This window comes from Hemitrygon akajei, chromosome 20 (genome assembly GCF_048418815.1).
Source record: "Hemitrygon akajei chromosome 20, sHemAka1.3, whole genome shotgun sequence".
NCBI lineage: Eukaryota > Metazoa > Chordata > Chondrichthyes > Myliobatiformes > Dasyatidae > Hemitrygon > Hemitrygon akajei.
The window spans coordinates 65,938,068-65,960,650 of NC_133143.1; the positions used below are offsets into that span (position 1 = coordinate 65,938,068).

The following is a 22,583-nucleotide window of genomic DNA, read 5'->3' on the forward strand; positions in this document are numbered from 1 at the left end:
GAGGATGAGATGTGATTTGGAGTTTTTCCAATTCACTTTCTTTTCCACGAGGCACCACACTGCAGATAATTAAACACAATATAAAATACTCACAATAGATAATAAATACTTAAATTTAATACATGCAATTTAAAATACAAATACACAATCACATGCCATCTTGGACAATGACTCCCATCCACTCCATAATGTACTGGTTAGGCACAGGAGTACGTTCAGCCAGAGTCTCATTCCACTGAGATGTAACACTGAGCGTCATAGGAAGTCATTCCTGCCTGTGGCCATCAAACTTTACAACTCCTCCCTCAGAATGTCAGACACCCTGAGCCAATAGGCTGGTCCTGGACTTATTTCCACTTGGCATGATTAACAATGCTATTTAATAATTTATGGTTTTATATTGCTATATTTCTACACTATTCTTGGTTGGCGCAGCTGTAACGAAACCCAGTTTCCCCCGGGATCAATAAAGTATGTCTGTCTGTAATAAAACTCACTGTTTTTACTGTCAAAGGTGTTATGCATACTTTTCTATTCAAACTTGGGTATAGAGGCAGCGACAAGAATGGAGGTGTATAAGATAAGAAGCATAGATCGAGTAGACAGCCAGAGACTTTTTCCTTTAGTGGAAATGGCAAATACAAGGGGGCATAATTGTAATGTGATTGGAGAAAGTATAGGGGGATGTTAGAGGTACGTTTTCTCTGCACAGAGATTGGAAAGCCCTGCCGAGGGGTGGTGGTAGAAGCAGATTCATTAGGGGCATTTAAGAAACTCTGTGATAGGCACATAGAAGATGAAAGCATGAAGGGCTGTGTAAGAGGGAAGGTTTGATGGGGTTTAGAGTAGGCTAAAATGACACACATGATGGGCTGAAGGGCTGTACTGTTCTATGTTCTGTGTTCTTTGCAAGTTGCTCATTAGTGGTCTGTTGTGATAGTTACACAAAAGAGAGGCTTTTGCATGGATCAGAGAACTTTTGAAGCCAAGTTGTGACAGTTAATTACTGTTAAAACAGCCCATCCATCTAGAAAAATTTAAATGGATTTAGGTGCATGGGGTGGGGGTAAATTATTAACCTGTAGTATTACCTTTGATTCTTTCTCTAATATGGAGGAGATTTACAGGATACTACTTAGATTAGAGGACAGACAAGAATAATAAATGTGTTTAAGAATGTGCACGGATTGGAGGGATAGAGACATTGTGTAGGCAGAAAGGATAGTTTAGCTTTATTTGTCATGTCCAATGAAACGTACAGTGAAGTGTGCTGTTTGTGTCAACAACCAACGGAGCCCAAAGGTGTGCTGGTGGCAGCCCGCAAGTGTCGCCATAGCTCCAGGGCCAATGTAGCATCCTACACTCGCATCTTTGGAATGTGGTACGAAACTGGAGCACCTGGACAAAACTCTCAAGGTCAAAGGTCACAGGAGAATATACAAACCCTGCCCCCCCCCATCGGTGATCACTGATGCTGTAATGCAATTGCACTAACTGCTACACTACTCTGCTACCCTTAACTAGAATTTTAAAAAAGTCAGGTCAGCAGAAAAAAAAGTGTTGGGTGCAGTCTGCCGTCACTACAGGACGTGTGCATGTCTAGGACAAAGAACCAGGCAGGAAAAATCACTGCATACTCTACCAAGCCAGCAAACTGCATTTTCCAAAAGCTCCCTGCTTGAACATGCTATCGGGCTATTAAAACAAAAATCATTCCATTCTTCCCCTAGGTAGTTATCTAATCAACCATTCTAGTTAGCTCCCTCGCCCCCTTCTATCCCTGTCATTGCACTGTAAACACTTTAAAACTTTTTATGCTATTGTAAATACTTGCTGGTATTTTATGTACTTTTTATTTCATTCTCCTTTACACTCTTGTACTGGAAAAGACATTAAGCAATCTTGAATCTTGACATCTGTAGTTTGTTTTTATATAATTCTTTATTCTTGGTAATTGTTGAATATTGCTGTTTTTGCATGTCGTGTCCTGACCAACACACCATAGCAAATTCCTAATACATGCAAATATATATGACAAAATAAAATTGATCATTGACAAAGTTCTGACTTCCCCGTTTCTTTCCAGTCTAGGCCCAGAATGTTGACTGTTTTTCCCTCTTCATAGATGCTGCCTGACCTGCTGAGTTCCTCCAGCAATTTATGTGTGTTACTCTGGATTTCCAGCATCTGCAGAATCTCTTGTGTTTTATTTATTTAGTGACTGTTTCAGCACGAGGTACTTCTTTGCACATAGAGAGATCTGACAAGTAAGCAATCAGATGAATGAGTAGTTAATTTGCTTTTTCAATGGTGTTTATAAAGGAAGTAATGTTACCCGAACACAAGCCCTCTGCATTGTTTTGAATAACGGCATGAGACTTTTCATGTCTATCTGAATCTCTTGCACAGATGGGATCTCAATTTGACTTCATATTGAAAGATGCTATCTTTGAAATTGCAGCACTCAGTACTGTTCTGGAATGTCTGCCTATTTTCTGTACATTTGATATAATTTCCTAAAGCACAGGAAGAGGTGTGCCAGCCATTCATGTTGCAGTTTGTTGAAAGAGTTTTCAGCTAAAACAGGCCCTTGAGCCCATAATGCTGTACGAAGCTAATTAAACTGGTAATTAAATGCCAGATACGGTAGCATAGCAGTTAGCATAACACCCTATATAGTACCAGCAATCACCAGTCGGGGGCTCGATAACTGCTACTGACTGAGAAGTTAGTACGTTCTTCCTGTGGCTGTGTGCGTTTCCTTTGGGTGACTCACAAGAAGAACATAAATTGTACAATATTATTCAAGAAAGAATAGAATTACAGGAACAAGTCCATTGTAGAGCAAAGTGGTCATATAGATGAAGTGATTAGAAATGTGCTGGCTAGTTCAAGGACCAAATAGTTGAAGGGGAGTAATACTTTTGAGAAGAGGGATTACAAATCAGCCATGATGAAATGACGGACCTGACTCGATGGGCCAAATGCCCAATTTTGCTCTTATATCTAATGTCAACCTTGGTGGTGTGGGACTTCAAGCTTCTGTAGCTCCTGCCTGATACTATCTGCATGAAAATGGCATATCCTGGACGGTGGGGATCTTTGGTGCATGTGTCCTTCTTGAGGCAGCTTCTCCTGTAGATACGACCAATGGTGGGGGAGGCTAAGAATTCATTAGAGGGGGATGTAGGTTTAGGTTTCTCACAGGCTTGATGTATGCCAAATATTCATTGTATGTATACATCTGTTTTCTATAATCTGCATCACCTCAAACTTAATCTTGGATCTCTGGAGCAGAATTCATGTGTAACCACCTTCCCTGGGAAGAAGCAACTGTGAAGAAGTTCTTGTTTCAGACTTTGTGCCACACTGCTTACAGTGCCTATCGTTAAGTTGACCTTTGAGTTACATATGTAACCGGTGCCTGAACTGGTGGGTGTGAATGTTAACGTGTATGAGTGTATTTCTTCATCGTCACTGTTGCTGATCTTCTGCCACCATTTGATCAGGTTGCAGTTCCTTGCAGGAGAACACCACGAAGGTGGTGAGAGAGAGAGAGACGTGGGGGTTGGGGAATATTACACAGTATTAAGAGGTGTTTTCTTGCACCATCTGCATTTTGTAAATTGGGAGTGTGTGGTTGAGGAGGAGGTGGGATGTGAGAAGAAGGATCAGATGTGAAATTTTGCTTTGGCTTCAATTGTTTTAGATCTGTTCAAAGTAAATTTATTATCAAAGTATGCATGTGTCACAATATACTACCCTGAGATTCACCCTCTTGCTGGCATTCACAGTAGAAAATGATTCCTTAGAGGCCATTAGATCAGCAGTAGCTGCTCTTGTGGTGAGCAATGTCTCCTCCATGCAAGCTAAACATGCAGCCTTGTGGATTCCTCACTGATTGCTGTCTCTGATTATGTTCCACCTTGATCTCTTAAGATAGAGGTGAGTATCAGTGATGTGCAATCTGTGTGGGGAAATGTGTCTGTCGTTGGAGTGTGTGAAATGTGGGTGTGAGGCTTGCAAAGCTGCTAAGTGTGGGTGCGGTGAGCCTAAGAATGGTAGTCAATAGAGGAGTGAATGGTGGGGCTGGGTGTGGAATAATCCCATGGTGGGGTATGGCATTTCAGGTTGGATTTACTTAGGGTGATTTTGCGAAGTTATTGAAGTCATTGAATTTCTAAGAGGCCTTGAAGCCAAGTGTTAATGATGTACATCAGAGTTGTACTCTCCTGCTGACTTTGGGAACATTATTACAAGAATCACGATCCTGTATAAAGGGTCTCCACCTGAAACAACAATTGCTTATTCCTTTCCTTAGATCAGGAATTCCCAGCCTAGGGTCCACGGACCCCTCAGGTATTGTTAGGGGTACACTGCATCAAAGAAGGTTGGGAACCCCTGCCTTTGATGCTGCATGACCTGTTGAGTTCCTCCAGCATTTTGTGTGTGTATTCCTCTGGATTTCCAGCATCTGCAGAATCTCTAGTTTTTATCATTAGAAGGATTTCCTGGGTACTTGTAGATAGACCAGATCTCCAGCCTTTGCCACCTCCTGTGCCAAAGCAATTACACAATATTGCAGTCTGCTGGCTTCCATTGCTGAAAAAATCATTGTTGTCATAGGCATATGTACATGAGGTGTCAATGCCATAATAATGAGCATTTTTGCGGTAGTAATACAGTACATTATTGGTAATTGCTTTACTATTGGCATTGTATGGAGATACAGTGAAAAACATTTTGCATTCCATTTGTACAGATCATTTCATCACATCAACACATTAAGGGAAAAGCAATAACAAAGCACAATAAAGAGTTACAATTACACTGAGAGTGCATTACAGGCAGACAACAAGGTGTAATGGCCATGATGATGTAGATAGAGATCAAGAGTCTGTCTTATACCAGGGGACTGTTCAATAGTCTTTACAGTGGGATAGAAGCTGTCCTTCAGCCTGGTGGTACATGCTTTCAGGCTTTTGTATCTTTTGCCTGATGGAAGGGGGAGAAGCGAGAATGTCCAGGGTGGGTGGGGGGGGGGGGGTTATTTTGATTATGTTGGCTCCATTACTGAGTCCAGAGGAGGCTGGTTTATGTGTTGTGCTCAGTTGTGTCCACAACTCTCTGAAGTGACAGACAGAGCAGTGGCTGTACCAGGTCATGAAGCATCCTGAACAAATGCTTTCCATTGCTGCGCCAATAACACTTGGTGAGGACCAGCAGGGGTGTGCTGAATTATCTTAGCATCGTGAGGAAGTAGAGCTGCAGGCATGCTTTTTTGACCATAGCTTCTATGTGGTTAGACCAGGTTGTTGGTGATGTTTACACCCATGAATGTGAATCTTTAATTGGTCTTAGTTGCTCAATACATTAGTCTTCTGACAAGCTATGTTGCCATTGAGTTCAGTTCAAGGGGCTATAATGTAGCCGTTGTGTAAGTGAACATACAGTTTAGGCTTTGCATTCTTCCTGCATCAAAAACAGTCAGTGTGGGTTCATCGTGTCTGTGCTGATTAAAGATTAGCTTTATTTGTTGTGTATACATCAAAACATTCCATGAAATGCATTGTTTGCATGTTTCACCAAAACACCTCAGCAAATTCCTAATACATGTAAATGTATATGGCGCATCAAGATGATCCTCCTTGACAAAGTACCCTGCTTGGTTGATACCCTGTCAAACAGCCTCAATAGTCATTATCTACCGTAACTCATCCAGTTACAATTCCTTGTCCAGTTATTCTGACAGCATCTCTTAAACTGTTGACATCCGTGTCGGAGGAGGACAAGGGCAGCAAGTGAAGGAGAATACTGCCATCTGCAGATCTCTTTGTAAGCTGTATTTCAACTTAACTTGAAAATATATTCCTGGACCTTTATTGTCGCTGGGTCTAAATCTTGGAATTCTCTTACACCACTCTGAGTGGACCTTCAGAAGGCTGCAGTGGTTCAAGAATCTTGCTCATCATCATCCTCTCAAGGACAGACAAGGATGAGTAATGAGTCCTTGTCAGCAACTCTCTGATCTTGAGATAAAAATAAAATTAATCATAGTAATCAATATCATTGTCATTAGCAAGGAAGGCAAATGTAGTGTTAGTGTTCATTTCGAGAGAACTAGAATATAAAACCAAGGAAGTAATGCTGAGGCTTTATAAGGCATGTATCAAACCACATTTGGAGTATTGTGATCAGTTTTGGACTCTTTAGCTAAGGAAGGATGTGCTGGCATTGGAGAGGGTTCTGAGGAGGTTTACAAGAATCCTGGGAATGAAGTGGTTAATGTATGATGTGCTTTTAGTTGCTCTGGGCCTGTACCCACTGGAGTTGAGAAGAATGAGTTGGCGGAGGGGTGGGGGGAAGAATCTCATTAAAATCTACCAAGTATTGAAAAGCCAAGATAGAATGGATGTAGAGAGGATGTTTCCTACAGTGAGAGAGTCTAGGACCAGCAGGCACAGGCTCAGAATAGAAGAATGTCCCTTCAGAACAGATATGAGGAGAATTTCTTTAGCTAGAGGATGGTTGATCTGTGAAATACGTTGCTACAGGTGGCTGTGGAGGCCAGGTCATTGGGTATACTTAAAGCGGAGGTTGAAAGGTTTTTGATTAGTAAGGGCATCAAAAGTTATGGGGAGAGGCTGGGGAGTGGTGTTGAGAAGGATAATATATCAGCCATGATTGAATGGTGGAGCAGATTTAGTGCGCTGAATGGCTTAATTTTGCTCTTGTGTCTTATTGTCTAAAGTTTTTGCAATATGAATATTCACTGCTAACTTTCTGAAGAGACTGAATGTCAACAAAAGTGCATGGATGAATTTAATATTGTTATCAATTGATATGATGGTTGTGTAGTCGTTAAGCTATTGGGCTGGTATCTCTGAAACATGAGTTCAAATCCTACCTTGGCAATACTGGTATTTAAATTCATTCAATAGCCCCTGAAAATGAATCTCAGGGTAATATATAGGGAAATGTATGTACTTTAATGCTAAGTTTACTTTGAACTTCGAAAGTTAACCTGCAAATTTTTGAAGATGAGATTCTTTGTAAAACAACTTTCATTAGTGTCATTCACTGCAAGAAATCTGCTCAATTTGGCTTAGCTTGTCTGGTCTAACCTGTATGTGATTCCAGGTTTAAGGCCATGTGGTTGACTGTCATGTCCAAGCAATCCACTGTGTTCAAAAGTAATAAATGAAAATGGAAGATCCCAAAAACAAATTTATGAAGGATGGAAATCAGCCAGTTCTGATAGATAGATAGATAGATAGATAGATACTTTATTCATCCCCATGGGGAAATTCAACATTTTTTTCCAATGTCCCATACACTTGTTGTAGCAAAAACTCATTACATACAATACTTAACTCAGTAATAATATGATATGCATCTAAATCACTAACTCAAAAAGCATTAATAATAGCTTTAAAAAAAAAAGTTCTTAAGTCCTGGCAGTTGAATTGTAAAGCCTAATGGCATTGGGGAGTATTGACCTCTTCATCCTGTCTGAGGAGCATTGCATCGACAGTAACCTGTCGCTGAAACTGCTTCTCTGTCTCTGGATGGTGCTATGTAGAGGATGTTCAGGGTTTTCCATAATTGACCGTAGCCTACTCAGCGCCCTTCGCTCAGCTACCGATGTTAAACTCTCCAGTACTTTGCCCACGACAGAGCCCGCCTTCCTTACCAGCTTATTAAGACGTGAGGCGTCCTTCTTCTTAATGCTTCCTCCCCAACACGCCACCACAAAGAAGAGGGCGCTCTCAACAACTGACCTATAGAATTGCATCTTGACTAACTTCTTAATAACATATTTATCAAAACCTTTTTCACTTTATCAATTCCGAATTTGTGGTAAAGAACCAAATCTTTTAATGAGTTACACGCTATTCCTTTTGAAGGGAATATTAAAATGAGGCCCTTATGCTCTCACATGAGGTTGTGAATGATCCCATAGCACTATTTTGAAGAGGAACTGGGCTCTTTTTGCAAATTCTAATATTTTTAATTGTAACATAGCATTTTTAATGTATTGCGCTGTATTGCTGAAGACAATGACTTTCTCAACGTGTGATAATAGATCCAATTCTGGTACTAATTTATTATTAGTGTTTTATTGTATGTCACATAATATTACAAAACGTTACCTATTTATTATTCCATTGCTATTCTGAGAACAAGTAGTCTTCAAATTGTCTGCACTGTTTGCTTCAGTAATGAGTACATTTCAGAAGTATTTGATTTTTCTATAACGTTCTTTGAGGCTTTACCAAGATTTTGAATGGAGTTCTCTCAGTGTGACTCGTTAATATCAGTAATTATAGGTGCCTCCTGTAGAAGGAGCTCAAGCATAAATAAAGCACCTCATTTTAATACTTTCAAATTAACTGAAACAATGGTTGCAAGATGTAAAGATAGATTAAATAAAATTGGAACATATTCCTTTAGAAAACGCTATTTGCTTCTTCATGCCTTTAGACTATGTAAAGGTCCAGAGGTTACCGACTATTTGTTTCAGCTCAGTTATATTTTCAACAATATTGCTCAGTGTCTGCTCACTGATGGAATTAGCATCATAGACCATAACACATAGGAGCAGAATTAGGCCATTAGGCCCATCGAGTCTGCTCCACCATTCGGTCAGGACTGATTTATTATTCCTTTTAATTCCATTCTCCTGCCTTTCCCTGTAACCTTTGACTTATCAATCTCTGCTTTAAATATACACCAATGACTTGGCCTGCACAGTCATTTGTGGCAACAAATTCCATTCTTCTGGCTAAAGAAATTCCTCATCATCCCTGTTCTAAAGGGTCATCTTTCTATTCTAGTCCTAGACTCACCCGCTATAGGAAACATCCTCTCCTCTTCATGCTTCTTGTCTGTTTTTACTTCTGCTATTGTATTTCTCTTAACTCTGAGATATTGAAACATTTTAATTAAGTCCAGGCTTGTCATCTCTTTGATTGTTATCCTTTTTTGCATACAAATCTTGCTAATATGTACATATCAACAATTTATTTTTCAATTTCTAAAAACATTTAACTGGGATTTGAATAAACTATTCATAATTCCGTAGCTGCAAGTCATTGGACTGAGTAAAATTAGCAAGGTACTACTACACCAGTGGTGTGCATTAGGTCAAATAGCTTCTGTACTATAATTTCTATGTAGATTATATATCACCAAAGAAAGATTAACTTTATTTGTCACATGTACATCAAAAGTTTGAAACATACAATGAAATGTGCCATTTGTGTCAATGACCAACGAAGTCCAAGCACTGTGCTGACAGCAGTTTGCATGTGTCACTGACATAGCATGCCCAAAATTCACTAATCCTACTCCATAGGTCTTTTGGAGTGTGGGAGGAAACTGGAGAACCTGAAAGAAACCCACTCCTTACAGACAGACAATGGTGGAATTAAAACCCCAAATGATGATCAGTGGTGCTGTAAAAAACTGTTCTAATGCTACCGTGCTACCCTGATTAACAGAGTGTTAAAATGTTGACTTTGCAACTTCCTCAAATTTCACCAAAAATTCACAGAACAAAGAGTTGATTTTGTTCTATTTTGAACTTCCTACTTGGTATTCACAATTGATGTAGATGGTTAAAAAGTTACTTTTTTGCAGTTCAAAGGCCAAATATATCACCATTACTGAGCTCCATCCCAGCCAAAGCCTATATGGTTATCATTGACCAGAATCTCAAATGGTCCAACTGTGAATACAAGAACTAGTCAGAGGCTTGGTATATGTGGTGAGTGACTTGCCTCCTAACGCTCCAAAACTATGTCATCATGTTCAAGACACAAATCAGCAGTGTTGAATGAATTTTCAGCAAGTCTCCAAAAGCTTAATATCGTCCTGAATAATAATGAAACTTTCTTATGGAACACTTTTCATACGAACGATGTTCTTCCAAATGCCTTATAATGGAATAAAGTGCAAATGTGAAAATGAAAGACAGAAAACTGTTACTTAAAAGCAAAGATAAATAAATAGGTTTTGAACTGGCATTTAAATGTCAATTGAGTCTGCATCTCTTGAGGTATTGAGTTCCATGGTTTAGGAGCATAGTTCCAAAAAGACCTGCCAGTTATCTTTTGAGGGAGATTGTTTAAAATTAGGAGACCTGAGAGCTTGCGCAGGATGATAAAACAAAAGTGATTTTGCGATGTACTCCTGTCCCAGACCACCGAGAGCTTTTAAAACAAGTAAGAGAACTTTAAAATCAATTTTTAAAAGATACGGGAAGTCAATGCAGAGTGGACAGGAGTGCTATACTTACTCATCCTGGTTTTAGTTAGAAGTCTAACAGTGAATTTCCGAGTGGGTTGATGTTAGTCAATAGACTGCTTTGGAAAGCCAGTAAAAAATGTTTTGCAGTAATCTGATGAAAGCCAGTAAAAAGTGTATTGGGGTAGTGAGTTGAGGCTCCTGTACCACCTTCCTGATGGCAGCAGTGAGAAGAGAGCATGTCCAGGGTGGTGGGGGTGTCACTGGTGGGGGATGCTGCTTTCCTACGATAACCCTCTGTGTAGATGTGCTCAATGGTGGGGAGAGCTTTGTCTGTGATGTACAGGGCCGTAGTCACTACTTTTTGTAGATAGACTGCAGAGAGCATTCTGACAGGCCACATCACTGTCTGGTTTTGGGGGACGGGGGCTATTGCACAGGACTGGAAGATGCAACGGAAAGTAGTAAAGTAGTCAATTTCATTCTGGGTACTAGCCTCTCTAGTGCCTCACTTTTTTTAATATATTATTTCTGTTTTTGGTCTATTTTTAATGGATTCAATATACATATATATACAGTGGTGCTAGGAAGTTTGTGAACCCTGCCGAAAGTTCTCTATTTCTAAATAAATATAACCTAAAATGTGATCAGATCTTCACACAAGTCCTAAAACTAAATAAAGAGAACTCAATTAAATAAATAACACTAAAAGCATTAGACTTGTTCATTTATTCATCGAGAAAAATGGTCTAATATTACATGTATTTGTTGGAAAAAGTATATGGACCTCTGGGGTAAAGCCTTCTACGAAATCTATTTGGAGTCCAGTATTTCAATCAGTGGGATGAGATTGAAGGTGTGGGTTGTAGAGATGCCCTGCCCTACAAAAAGATACACACAGCCAGATTACTGACAGAGTCTGCTCTTCTCAAGAAAGATCTGTTTATGTGCACCGTGCCCCAATCAAAACAACTTTCAGAGGACCTTAGAAGAATTTTAGAGATATTTGAATCAGGAAAAGGCTACAAAAGCATTTCTAAGGACCTGAGTGTTCATCTGTCCATGGTAAGAGAAACTGCCTACAAACTTAGGAAACTCAGTACTGTTGCTACTCTCCCTAGGAATGAACACCCTGCAAAGATCTCACCAAGAGCACAACGTGCAATGCTGAAGGAGCTGAAAAAGAACCCAAGGGTAATAGCAAGAGACTTGCAGAAATCTCTAGAACTTGCAAATTCTCTGTTCATGTGTCCAGTATAAGAAAAACACCTGACAAGAATGATGTTTATGGAAGGACACCATGGAGGAAGCCACTGATCTCCAAAAAAAATATTGCTGCACATCTCAAGTTTGCAGCAGACCACCTAGATGTTCTACAATGCTTCTGGTACAATGTTTGCGTGTAAATAAATGAGACAAAAGTTGAACTTGTTGGCAGAAATGCACATTGCTATGATTGGAGGACAAAGGGCACTACACACCAACACTAAAACCTCATCCCAACTGTGAAGCATGGTGGAAGGAGCCTGCTTTCCTGCCTCAGGGCCTGAACAGCTCGTAATCATTGAGGGAACAATGAATTCAAAATTGTATCAAGACATTTTGCAGAATGTCAGGGTAGCAGTCTGACACCTGAAGCTTTTCGAAGTTGGATAATGCAATAAGACAGTGATCCGAAAGACAGGAGTACATCCACAACAGAATGATTTAAAAAGAAGAAAATTTGTGCTTTGAAATGACCGAGTCAAAGTACTGACTTTAATCCTATAGAAATATTGTGGAAGGATCCGAAGCAAACAGTTCATGCAAGGAAGTCCACCAACATCCCAGAGTTGAAGCAGTTTTGTAAGGAGGAATGGCCTACAATTCCTCCGAGCTGATGTGCAGGACTGATCAACAGTTACCGGAAACGTTTGGATGAAGTTATTCCTGTACAAGGGGTCACACCATTTACTGAAAGCAAAGGTTCACATTTTCCAACAAATACATGTAATATTGGATCATTTTTCTCAATAAATAAATGAACAAGTATAGTGTTTTTGTGTTATTTAATAGGGCTCTTTTTATCTAGTTTTAAGACGTGAAAATCTGATCACATTTTAGGTCATATTTATGCAGAAATAGAGAATATTCTATGGGGATTCACAAACTTTCTAGCACCACTGTACTTACTGTAATTTATTTATTTTCTTTCTATATGATCATGTATTGCCTTGTTCTGCTGTTGCTAAGTTAACAGATTTCTTGAGACATGCCGGTGATGATAAATCTGATTCTGAAATGATAAAACAAAGGAATTAATAGTTGCTGACCCTCTCCATCTCTGATCCCACATTGAGGACTGGCTTATGGACCTCTGGTTTCCACCTCCTGAAGTCAGTAGTCTTCTCTTTGGTCTTGCTGATGTTGAGTAAGAGGAGGTTGTTGCGACACCACTCAGACAGATTTTTAATCTCCCTCCTATATGCTGATTCGTTGTCACATTTGATTCAACCTATGATAGTGGTGTCATCAGCAAAGTTGAATGTGGCTTTGGAGCTTTGCTTAGCCTTAGTAGTAAGTATAAAGCAAGTAGTGCAGTGAGCTAAGCACCGCAACCTTGTAGTACACCTGTGCTGATAGAGATTGAGGAGATGTTGTTGCCAATCCAAACTGACTAGGGTCTGCAGCTGAGGAAATTGAGCATCCAATTGCACAAGGAAGTATTGAGGTTAAATTTCTTGAAGCTTATTGATTAGTTTTGAGGGGATGACAGTATTGAATGTTGAGCTGTAGTCAATAAAGAGCATCCTAATGTATGCATCTTTGCTGTTCCGCTGTCCAAAATTGAGTGAAGAGCCAATGAAATAGCATCTACTGTGGACCTGTTGTGACAGTAGGGAAATTGGACTGGATCCAAGTCGCTTCTTAGGCAGGAATTGATGGGTTTCATCATCAATCTCTCAAAGCACTTCATCATGGTGGATGTCAGTGCTATTGGATGATAATCATTGAAGCAGGTCACCACATTTTTCTTAGGCAGCAGTATAAGTGAAGCCTGCTTGAGGCAAGGGTGGGTACCTCAGACTGCTAAACTGAGAGGTTAAAGATATGAGTAAATACTCCAGTCAGAATGGCATCTTGCTATGAAAGGGAGAACTCTTCTGTCAGTGTTGGTTGAGGCAGAAGCTCATATTGGATGACCATTTTGATGGCATGCAGTGTCTAGACCAACATTTAAATCTTGGTTTCAAGCCTTGTTAATCCTGTATATAACTATATAGGGAAATGGCAACGAGTGTCTTTCACAGCAGATTAAACAGGTACAGTTTTGCCCAGAAAAATGTTCAACTCTTATGTTAGGTAGACTCTACAAGCACCTTGTCAGGAGGAAGGTTTGCCTTCTTCGTGGAAATGGTCTTGATGTCATAAAGTCATAGAACTCTACAGCATTGAAATTGGCCCTGCAGCCAATCTAGTCCGTGCTGAAATATTAATCTGAATACAGTAGTGGTCGCCAACCCGTCGATTGTGATTGACTGGTCGATCTTTGAGACTTTCCCAGTAGATCCTGGGGAAAAAAAAAGAAAAATAAATGCACAAACACTGTTGAGAGATTGTTTCTGAGTTGTGGGGTTTTAGTTCCGTTCTTTCTGCCCAGTGCGCATGTGTGTAGCTCCCCCGCCATACACTACACAGTGTACTTCAGTGATCCCCAACCACCAGGCCGCGAGGAAACGATATGATTTGGCAATGTGAAACAATATGAGTCAGCTGCACCTTTCCTCATTCCCTGTCACGCCCACTGTTGAACTTGAATGCACGCGAGATCAACGGTCGCCTAAACGCAGTGATACCTCGCGCCAGGGATCACTGGTTGGCCTTGGGTAACCAGCCATCTCATGCGGCCGACGGGAAGTGCTGTTGCTACTGGCCCAGAGCGCGGACAGATGGGCGCCGCCTCTAAACCTGTTTAGCACACCGAATGTTCATGGGGAACCCGGAGCTAAAATATTCGCAGATGACCTAACTCGGGCTGAGGGCTACGTAAGTAGCAGAGCAGCTACCTCGCTGCGATCGACTGAAAGTAATACCTCAAGCCAAACTTTTGTCGGCCGATAGATCCTACAAGGGGGGTGGGCGCACCCTGTCGCACTCCTCGCTTGGTCGGTCGCTCTCTCCGGACTGTGACCGCTGCGGCCCCGGCACGGGGACTTTCAGCCCTTACCTTGTCCTCTCACCCCACCTACGACCAGCCGCACCTGGCCAAGGCATCTGGTGGTGGGCGGGAGGCTGGAGTTCGGGCCTGGAGGCTGTCCAATGAGGCAATGAAGCCCTCAAAACTGCTTTGGCACCTTGAGTCCAAGCACCCTGCACTTAAAGACAAACATGTTGAGATTTTTCAGCAGAAAAAACATGAGCAAGCAAGACAGAAGCTAAGTGCTGAGAGCTACGTAAACTAAATTGCAGAATAGACTGGACATAAGGAAACTGCTTTGAGTATCGCTGTAGTCGGGTCGTGTTTAACACACCCCCCCCCCCCCAAATTGGCCGATCCGCAAGAATATTGTCAATATTAAACCGGTCCGCGGTGCAAAAAAAGGTGGTGACCCCTGGTATGCATACATTATTTCTGCTTCCGGGTTGCAGGGTTTTACCTCCGGTCTTTTCTGCCCAGTGCACATGCGTGTGACTAACCGATTTGGGGTCGATCTTGCCTTTCACTAAGACCGAGGTAGGGGATCTTGGGCTTAAAAAGCTTGGTGACCACTAGAGTGCATTGTATTCCTGTAACGGGACACATGAAGACCAGTATATTTTGGCCTAATTAAGTGGTTTCCCCAATTAGCCAAAGTTTCATGGAAATAGTTAAAAGGGTATAAAACGACAAGCTACGTTTTAACAAAGTAACACATATGTATTTAAATAAAATACAGAATAAATTATAACACTATTAATACTACTGGTGGTTGTCAATATCTGATGAGAACAAGAAACAAGTGTAAGAGAGTTTTTAAAGTGGAAAAGCTTTGTGCTGGGGCAGTTCCACTCTCTCAGCCTCAGAAATCCAGGCCCAATGAGACAAGTAGGCATCACAACTGGGGACTTCCTTGGTTGTAGTGGATGACCATGACTTCTCTGTGCCTCATCATGCCCTTCACTCTCCATATAGCATTGCAGAACTGCCTTCGTAGCGATTAGATCCTACTGTAGATCTGACTTCACATGCTCGGACTGCCATGCCCCATGCTCACTGGGGCATGAGGCCAGTGGCTTTCTTCGCCTGGTTTAGCCCACCAGTCAAAGCTGGTGCCAAGGTGTGGCTGCTGTCACATGCAAACGGCTCCTTGGATCCACAGTTGAGAGCCGTGTTCCTGGTGGGGACAGAAGGTAACATTCAAGATCATTATCAATACTTCCAAATTATTCATGGATCCTGACTTGTTGGAGTAGTAAGATCAGTTCATTTTCTCTTCTGGCCATTGCTGGCATCTCCAAAACCGAGTGCTTCAAACTGCAGTGAGCTAAACAGTTCTGAATTATCTTGCTGCTTATTTCTCGTGAGCTCTCAGTGACAAAAAAATCATTGCTTTCTGAACACAGGTACGTGCAACTAACGCAATTGAAAAGCTTCGCACTAAGCACAGTATAGTGTCCCAATGGCCACAAGATGTGTACGTGACTGATGCTAGTTAGAAAATGTTCAACAACAGTCCTGTGCCCCAATTAATCAGCATATTATCCCAAATAATCAAAGAGAATCCTGGCTATTTTTTTCGATTAATTTTTGTTCTTTAAAAGTTGTCCTAAATAAACAGCTGCCCTGATTAACCTATGGCCCAATTAACTAGAATCTAGTGTATGCCCATCAACCTGCTCCTGGACCACAGCCCTCCGTACCCTTCCCGTCTGTGAACCTATCCAAATTTCTCTTTAAGTGTTGAAATTTAACCTTCATCTACCACTTATGCTGGCAGCTTGTTCCACACTCTCTTCAATCTCTGTGTGAAGAAGTTCCTCCTCATGTTCCCCTTTAACATCTTACCTGTCATCCTTAACCCATGACCTCTAATTCTAGTCTCACCCAACTTCAGTAGAAAAGCCTACCTGCAATTACCTTATGTATACCCCTCATAATTTTGTATCCCTCTATCAAATCTCCCCTCATTCTATGTTCTAAGGAATAAAATCCTAACCTAGTCAACCCTTCCCTATAACTCAGGTTCTTTTGTCTTTAAAATGTTCCTGATCTTTCTCACTTGCTATCAAGTGGAAGATCTAAGCACTGGTTTGGAGTTTCTGGCACTCTCAATGGTATTAAAGATTGGGACAGTGCATCTTTCATCATGAATCTAAATCCATATCTACAGCCACTGACCACTGTTGCTCAGAATAACCCAGGCTAGATCTATCAACAGTGGGAGATAATGATTATTCTGTGGTATTTCTGTAAGTTATCTCTATATCTAGCATGAAAGCTTTGTCTGTAAATCTGGCAAAATGACGTCTGGTCTGAAACCTCGTCCTGCGAAAGGATTTCACTACACAAGTTTATCACTGAGTCACTTGCGTGTACACACAATGTCTTCATCACATGTATATTTTTGCTTAATTTTAGAAAATTTCAACTGGCATTGTGAAAGCAATCTGCAGAGCAGAGTTGCTATAAATTTTACTTGCGTTTTACTTACCAGAGGTCTTGAGTAAAAACATGAACAAACTTTAATGTACCTTTTGGAAGTCCCTGAGCAAAGGGTTAGTTTTACTTCCAGCATTTAGTATTCATATGAGATTAGCTCGCACAGATTTTAAACTTTCATTGTGACTACACTTGAATGCTTCTGATCTGGCTGTGAGCAGATTGCAGATCTCTCAGTTCATCCAGCACTTCTGATTGGGGAAGACTGAATGATTTTGTGGGGACACACTCGTCTACAACTGTTTTAATAAAGTCCATGACCATCGTGGTGTATTCATTCAGATTACAGATGAGTCCTTGAACACGGTCCAGTCCTCTGACTCAGAACAATCCTGTAGCCACTTCTCTGCTTCCTGCAACCACCTCTTTGATGTCCTAATCCCTGGAGCTTTGCTCTTTGGCCTCTGCCAGTATACAGGTAGGAGAAGGACAGCCAAGTGATCTGATTAACCAAGCTGTCTTGGGCATGGAACAGTAGGTATTTCTTATCTTACTGGTGTGTTGGGATGCCTGGTGCTCTGCTATAAGTTATACGCTGATGGTAATTGGGCAGGGTTTTCTTCAAACATGCCTGGTTGAAGTCCCTGACTACGATTTGAAATGCGTCGGGTTGGACCATGTCTTGACCCTTCTTCTGAACATAAAGGATGTCACAAAATAGTTTCAGGCACAACTTGGGTTTGTTTTGCAAAATGATGACAAAAGGTTTCTGATTGTAACTTATTAACTTTGTTTCTCTTTCCATGAAATTTTTCCTTAAAACCTGGTCCCATACTATCAGTTTCAGTATCACTCCTGAACTGGATAGATAATTTGACTCACCACAACTCTGAACTGATTGATTCCACAACTTACAGACTCACTGTTAAGGAGTTTATGACTCATGTTGAAGAAGTTTGGTATGGCCGCTCAAATTCTAAGGATTTTCTATAGGGACACGATTGAGAGCATCCTGACTGGCTGCATCACTGCCTGGTGTGGGAACTGTACTTCCCTCAATTGCGGGACTCTGCAGAGAGTGGTGCAGACAGCCCAGCACATCTGTAGATGTGAACTTCCCACTATTCAGGACATTTACAAAGACGGGTGTGTAAAAAGGGTCCAGAGGATCATTGGAGACCTGAGACACCCCAACCATAAACTGTTCCAGCTGCTACCGTTCCGGGAAATGGTACTGCAGCAAAAAAGCCAGGACCAACAGGCTTCAGGACAGCTTGTTCCACCAGGCCAACAGACTGCTTAATTCAGCTGACACTACTGTATTCCTATGTTATATTGACTGTCCTGTTGTATATAATTATTATAAGTTACTATAATTGTACATTTGAATGGAGACATAACAAAGATTTTTACTCCTCATGTATTTGAAGGCTGTAAGTAAAGTCAATTTAATTCAATATTATTTACTTTTTTATTTGTACAATTTGTCTTTTGCACTTTGGTTGTTTATGTATAATAATAATTCTATTTCTTTATTTTCATGTAAATGCCCTCAAGAAACTGAATCTCAGGGTTATATATGGTAACATATATGTACTTTGATAATAAATTTACTTGGACTTTGAATGCTGCCTTCCTACCTACCTCAATATTTCCAGTGTCTTCTGTTCTTAGTTCAAGCATGTGTTGTTGCTTGAATTTTATTAGAGATTTTAAACTTGCAAAAGTGATTCTTGAATCCCTTCCAAATTTCTTACTCGTTCACTGAGGTATGAAGTAGTTCCAATATTATAGCACATTTGAGAAGTTAAATTAAAAGACAAGATCCATAGTCAAGTAGCCCAATTGGAAAAGTGCAACAGGCCCCTATGTGATTCTTTTTTTTTTGTTAAAGACTCTGTTTATCAGGTAACAGTTCAGTCTTGATGGGCAAGGCGAGGTTGTTGATGCACCAGGCAGAGTGGCGCTATCTACATCTCTAGTACTTGGTTTGAGAAGGAGTTGAAGCAAATCTATTATGCCTTCAGATAGAGGTTCATGTAGTGAATTAATCTGTGTGGTTTTTCTCTCTACCTTGGTGCAAATGACAATAATAAATCAATTTACAAATTTGATAGCCTATCAATTTTCTAAGAGTTTCCCTTGCAATAATTACTGGTTCTGGTCACCGCTGTGTCTGGAACTATTGCTGTACCAATACTAGTTTGTAGACCTTGATCACCTGGTGCCTCATTCCAGTAAGTAATGTTAGTGCAGTCAGAAGAAGAAACTGAAATTCATTGCTTAGTTTTGTTTTAAATTTGTGGAAAGATTTTTGTTGAGAGGGTGATATTTTTAAAAATTTTGTAATTACCATTTCTGTCATGATCACTTAGGCTCCATGGAGTTGCATTTTCTGTTCTTTGATTCTTGTAATCATTTTCCTCTGAAAACTTGTTTTCTCTACCTGAAAAATGAGAATGAGTTGGCAAAAGTATTTAATGAGTAACCTAGCATTTAGATTTTTGTAAACTGGCAAGCCTAGTTTTACTGAATCCTTCGTTCTTTTGGAAGTGGAATCCAAACAGAGTTGTACAGTATCTATTTATTTCCATGATTTGATTGTGCAACCAACTTGTTTTTGTTATTAACACAAGAGATCCTGCAGATACTGGAAATCCAGAGTAACACGCATAAAATGCTGGAGGAATTGAGCAGGTCAGTAATGGAATAAAGAGTCAATGTTTCAGGAATCAGAACTGGGAAGGAAGGGGGAAGTGGCCAGAATAAGAGGAAGGGGAAGGGAAGAAGTGCAGATTGGAAGGTGATGATAGGTAGGATCAGGTGGGTGGGTAGGGAAGGGTTGAAATGAGAAGTGAATAGGTGGAAGAGGTAAAAGACTGAAGGAGGAATCTGGTAGAATTTTTTAAATTTTTCATTTTCTATCTGTACGCTATATAATCACATTTCACAATTGCTCCCAAAGTACTGAAATTTGCCTGGTATTCAAAAAGAATGGATGGCCATTGCACATCATTGTTAAATATTAGGCTGTCCAGCCTTGAGCAGAAGAAGACAATTAGGACTGAAAAATGTATTTAGGTTTTTTAAACTCAAGTGTATAAAGATGAAAACTGGCAATGTGGGGACAGAGTCATAAAAAATCAAATTATTAGGATAGAGAGAATGAAGATTAGCTTTATTTGTCACATTGCATCAAAACATACTGTGAAATACGACATTTGCATCAAATCAAATCGGCGAGGATTGTGTTGGGCAGCCTGCAAGTGTAGCCATACTTCTGGCACCAGGATAGCATGCCCACAACTCACTAATCCTAACCGTACATACTTGAAATGTGAGAGGAAACTGGAGCACCCGGAAGAAACCCATGTGGTCACAGGGAGAATGTACAAACTCCTTACAAACAACAGCAAGAATCAAACCCCAATCTTGTAGCTGCCACTATAAAGCCACTGTGCTAACCGCTACGCTACTCTGCCACCCTATATAGATCATATTTCTGAAAAGCTGCAATTATTTTCCAAAAGTCCTTCATGTTTAAAGTTGTACTTCATACTTTACAAATATTATCCCTTGGCCTTTTTGTTTCCTCTATGCTGATCATAATAGCTATTTGGTTTTAGACATCTGAGGTTGTTCTGTGCTTCATTTGTGATAATGTAGACAATATGTTTTTTTTTAATTTTAGAGAAGTTAGTCTGCAGAAACCATACCAGGATCTGAAGAGAGAAATGTCTAACTTACACTTGGTGACAAAAACGCAAGCTGAGCTTCTGCGAAAACTGTTAGCCACACACGGCTCAACAAAGAATGGTAAGTAGTGTGAGTGGAGGGGAAATGGTCTACCTTTAACCACTGACTCCATCGATGCCAATAAAAGAGCAGCTATCAAATATTATCTTGTTAACATCTCATGATAAACTGATAAGTCTAAATATGTAAGTTACTGTCTGCCCTTCATGTATTTTAGGTCTGGCTATCTTGTGCTGATAAGCTTCACACATAAAGGTGTTGCTCAAGCAGAACAAATATGTTCTGTACTTTTCTCTCTGTTCCCCTTTTTGCTTCTCCTCCGTAGTTACCGCACTACACGATGAACTAACCTTTGCAAACAAAGTCGAGGTGTGACCTAAACCATGTTGTTGCATCCTTGATGTTTAATCTCTCATCTTACTGAGGAAAATATCTACAACTTGAACTAATTATTTTGATTTTTAGTTTTAAAAAATGTCTCCAAGGAGAGCCATGAATTACCCCATATTGGAGAGTAATTATGTATTGTAACAACTTTACTGAAATCAGTATTTTACCACAATAGAAATGGTGATATGAGCCTATCTGTGTTTTACCTTTAGTGAAACCTTTCTGCCTTTGGTATACGTACATGTGACATTTGAGAAAATGTATTTCCCTGGGAAGATTTATCAAATTTTAACTTTTTGAGTAAATACATTTTACTTCAAGGTTTGATTTTTTTTTGTCTCCCCAAGGACAATTCATTCAATGTTTTCAGTTTCTTTCTAACATGTAAAATAATTCTGTATGTAAAATATTGAGCAGTACTTTTTAAGCTGACAAATATTTCAATGTTGATAAAAGTTTATTATTTCAAGACTGGGCTTTTTGTTTTCCTGTTTTCATGAAACAGAGCATGCATTGAAGGTGAGAGGGGGTAGTTTCAAAGATGTGAAGGGGAAGTTTTTTTACACAGATTGGTGGGTGCCTGGGCTGGTGGTGGTAGAGGTAGATACATAGAGACTTTTAAAAGACGTTTGGACAGGAAGATGAATATGAGGAAAATGGAAAGAAATGGAGATTGTGTCAGCAGAGGGGATGATTTAGTTGCCTGTTTGATAACTAGTTTAATTGGCTTAATGGGCTGTTTCTGTGCGGTACTGTTCTATGTTATATGTATGATTGTGTAGCCTTTCAAGACTGCTTCATTCAATTAGGTGGTGTCTTGTCCCAGCTTACTTGCATTTGCTTTATATTCCTTGGTGCCCTGAACCAACAAGGAGCTTCATTTCTGAGTTCATAATTGGCTGAACATGCACTGCCTTGCAAGAAAGTGAGTTAAAGATTTCCTCTGCGCTTTGTGTGCTGTTTTCATTCCTAAGTAACCTGGTTCCAATATTAAGACTAGTTACCTTACTGGAGAATGTAATTTCTCTCTATTACTCACTTAAGTCACATCATTGTGTTTTAAATGAGTAAGTACATTGTTAAGCATTATGGACATGGTATGTCAGTGCATGTGTGGTGATACTTGACAGGTTACTCCAGCAAATCCTTAGGTTGTGTTGGTTGTTAACACAAAGGATGCATTTCACTGTAAGTTTGATCATGTGATAAATAAATGAATCTGAATGAAATTATTTAAATGTCTGAGTGAGTGATTACTCTTCAGGCTCCTACGGCAGTGTACCCTTGCTTAGGGATTGAGCTATTTCCTCAGCATGTCCCAAGCAAACAGGAATATGGAAAAAATGTAAAGTCATTCACTTTTGAAGGTCAAGCTTGAGACAGAATACAGAGTTAATGGCTGGATTCTTAGCAGTGTGGAGGAACAGAAGGATCTTGGGGTCCATATCCATAGTTCCCTCAAAGTTACCACACAAGCTAATGGGTGGTTAAGAACACCTAAAGTGTGCTGGCCTTCATTAGTTGGGGGATTGAGTTCAAAAAACCACTAGTTAATGTTCCAGCACTATAA

The 22,583-nt window shown here is 40.2% G+C and overlaps 1 protein-coding gene across 3 annotated transcripts in view; it reads left to right on the plus strand.

Annotated features, from left to right (window-relative positions):
- azi2 (5-azacytidine induced 2) overlaps positions 1–22,583 on the plus strand; it is an 83,463-nt gene that overhangs the window by 42,754 nt on the left and 18,126 nt on the right. For all 3 annotated transcript variants that reach the window (XM_073024505.1, XM_073024504.1, XM_073024506.1), the window contains one exon: positions 20,559–20,683. In XM_073024505.1, coding sequence (XP_072880606.1) covers positions 20,559–20,683 — 125 coding nt within the window. The remainder of the gene's footprint in view (positions 1–20,558; positions 20,684–22,583) is intronic.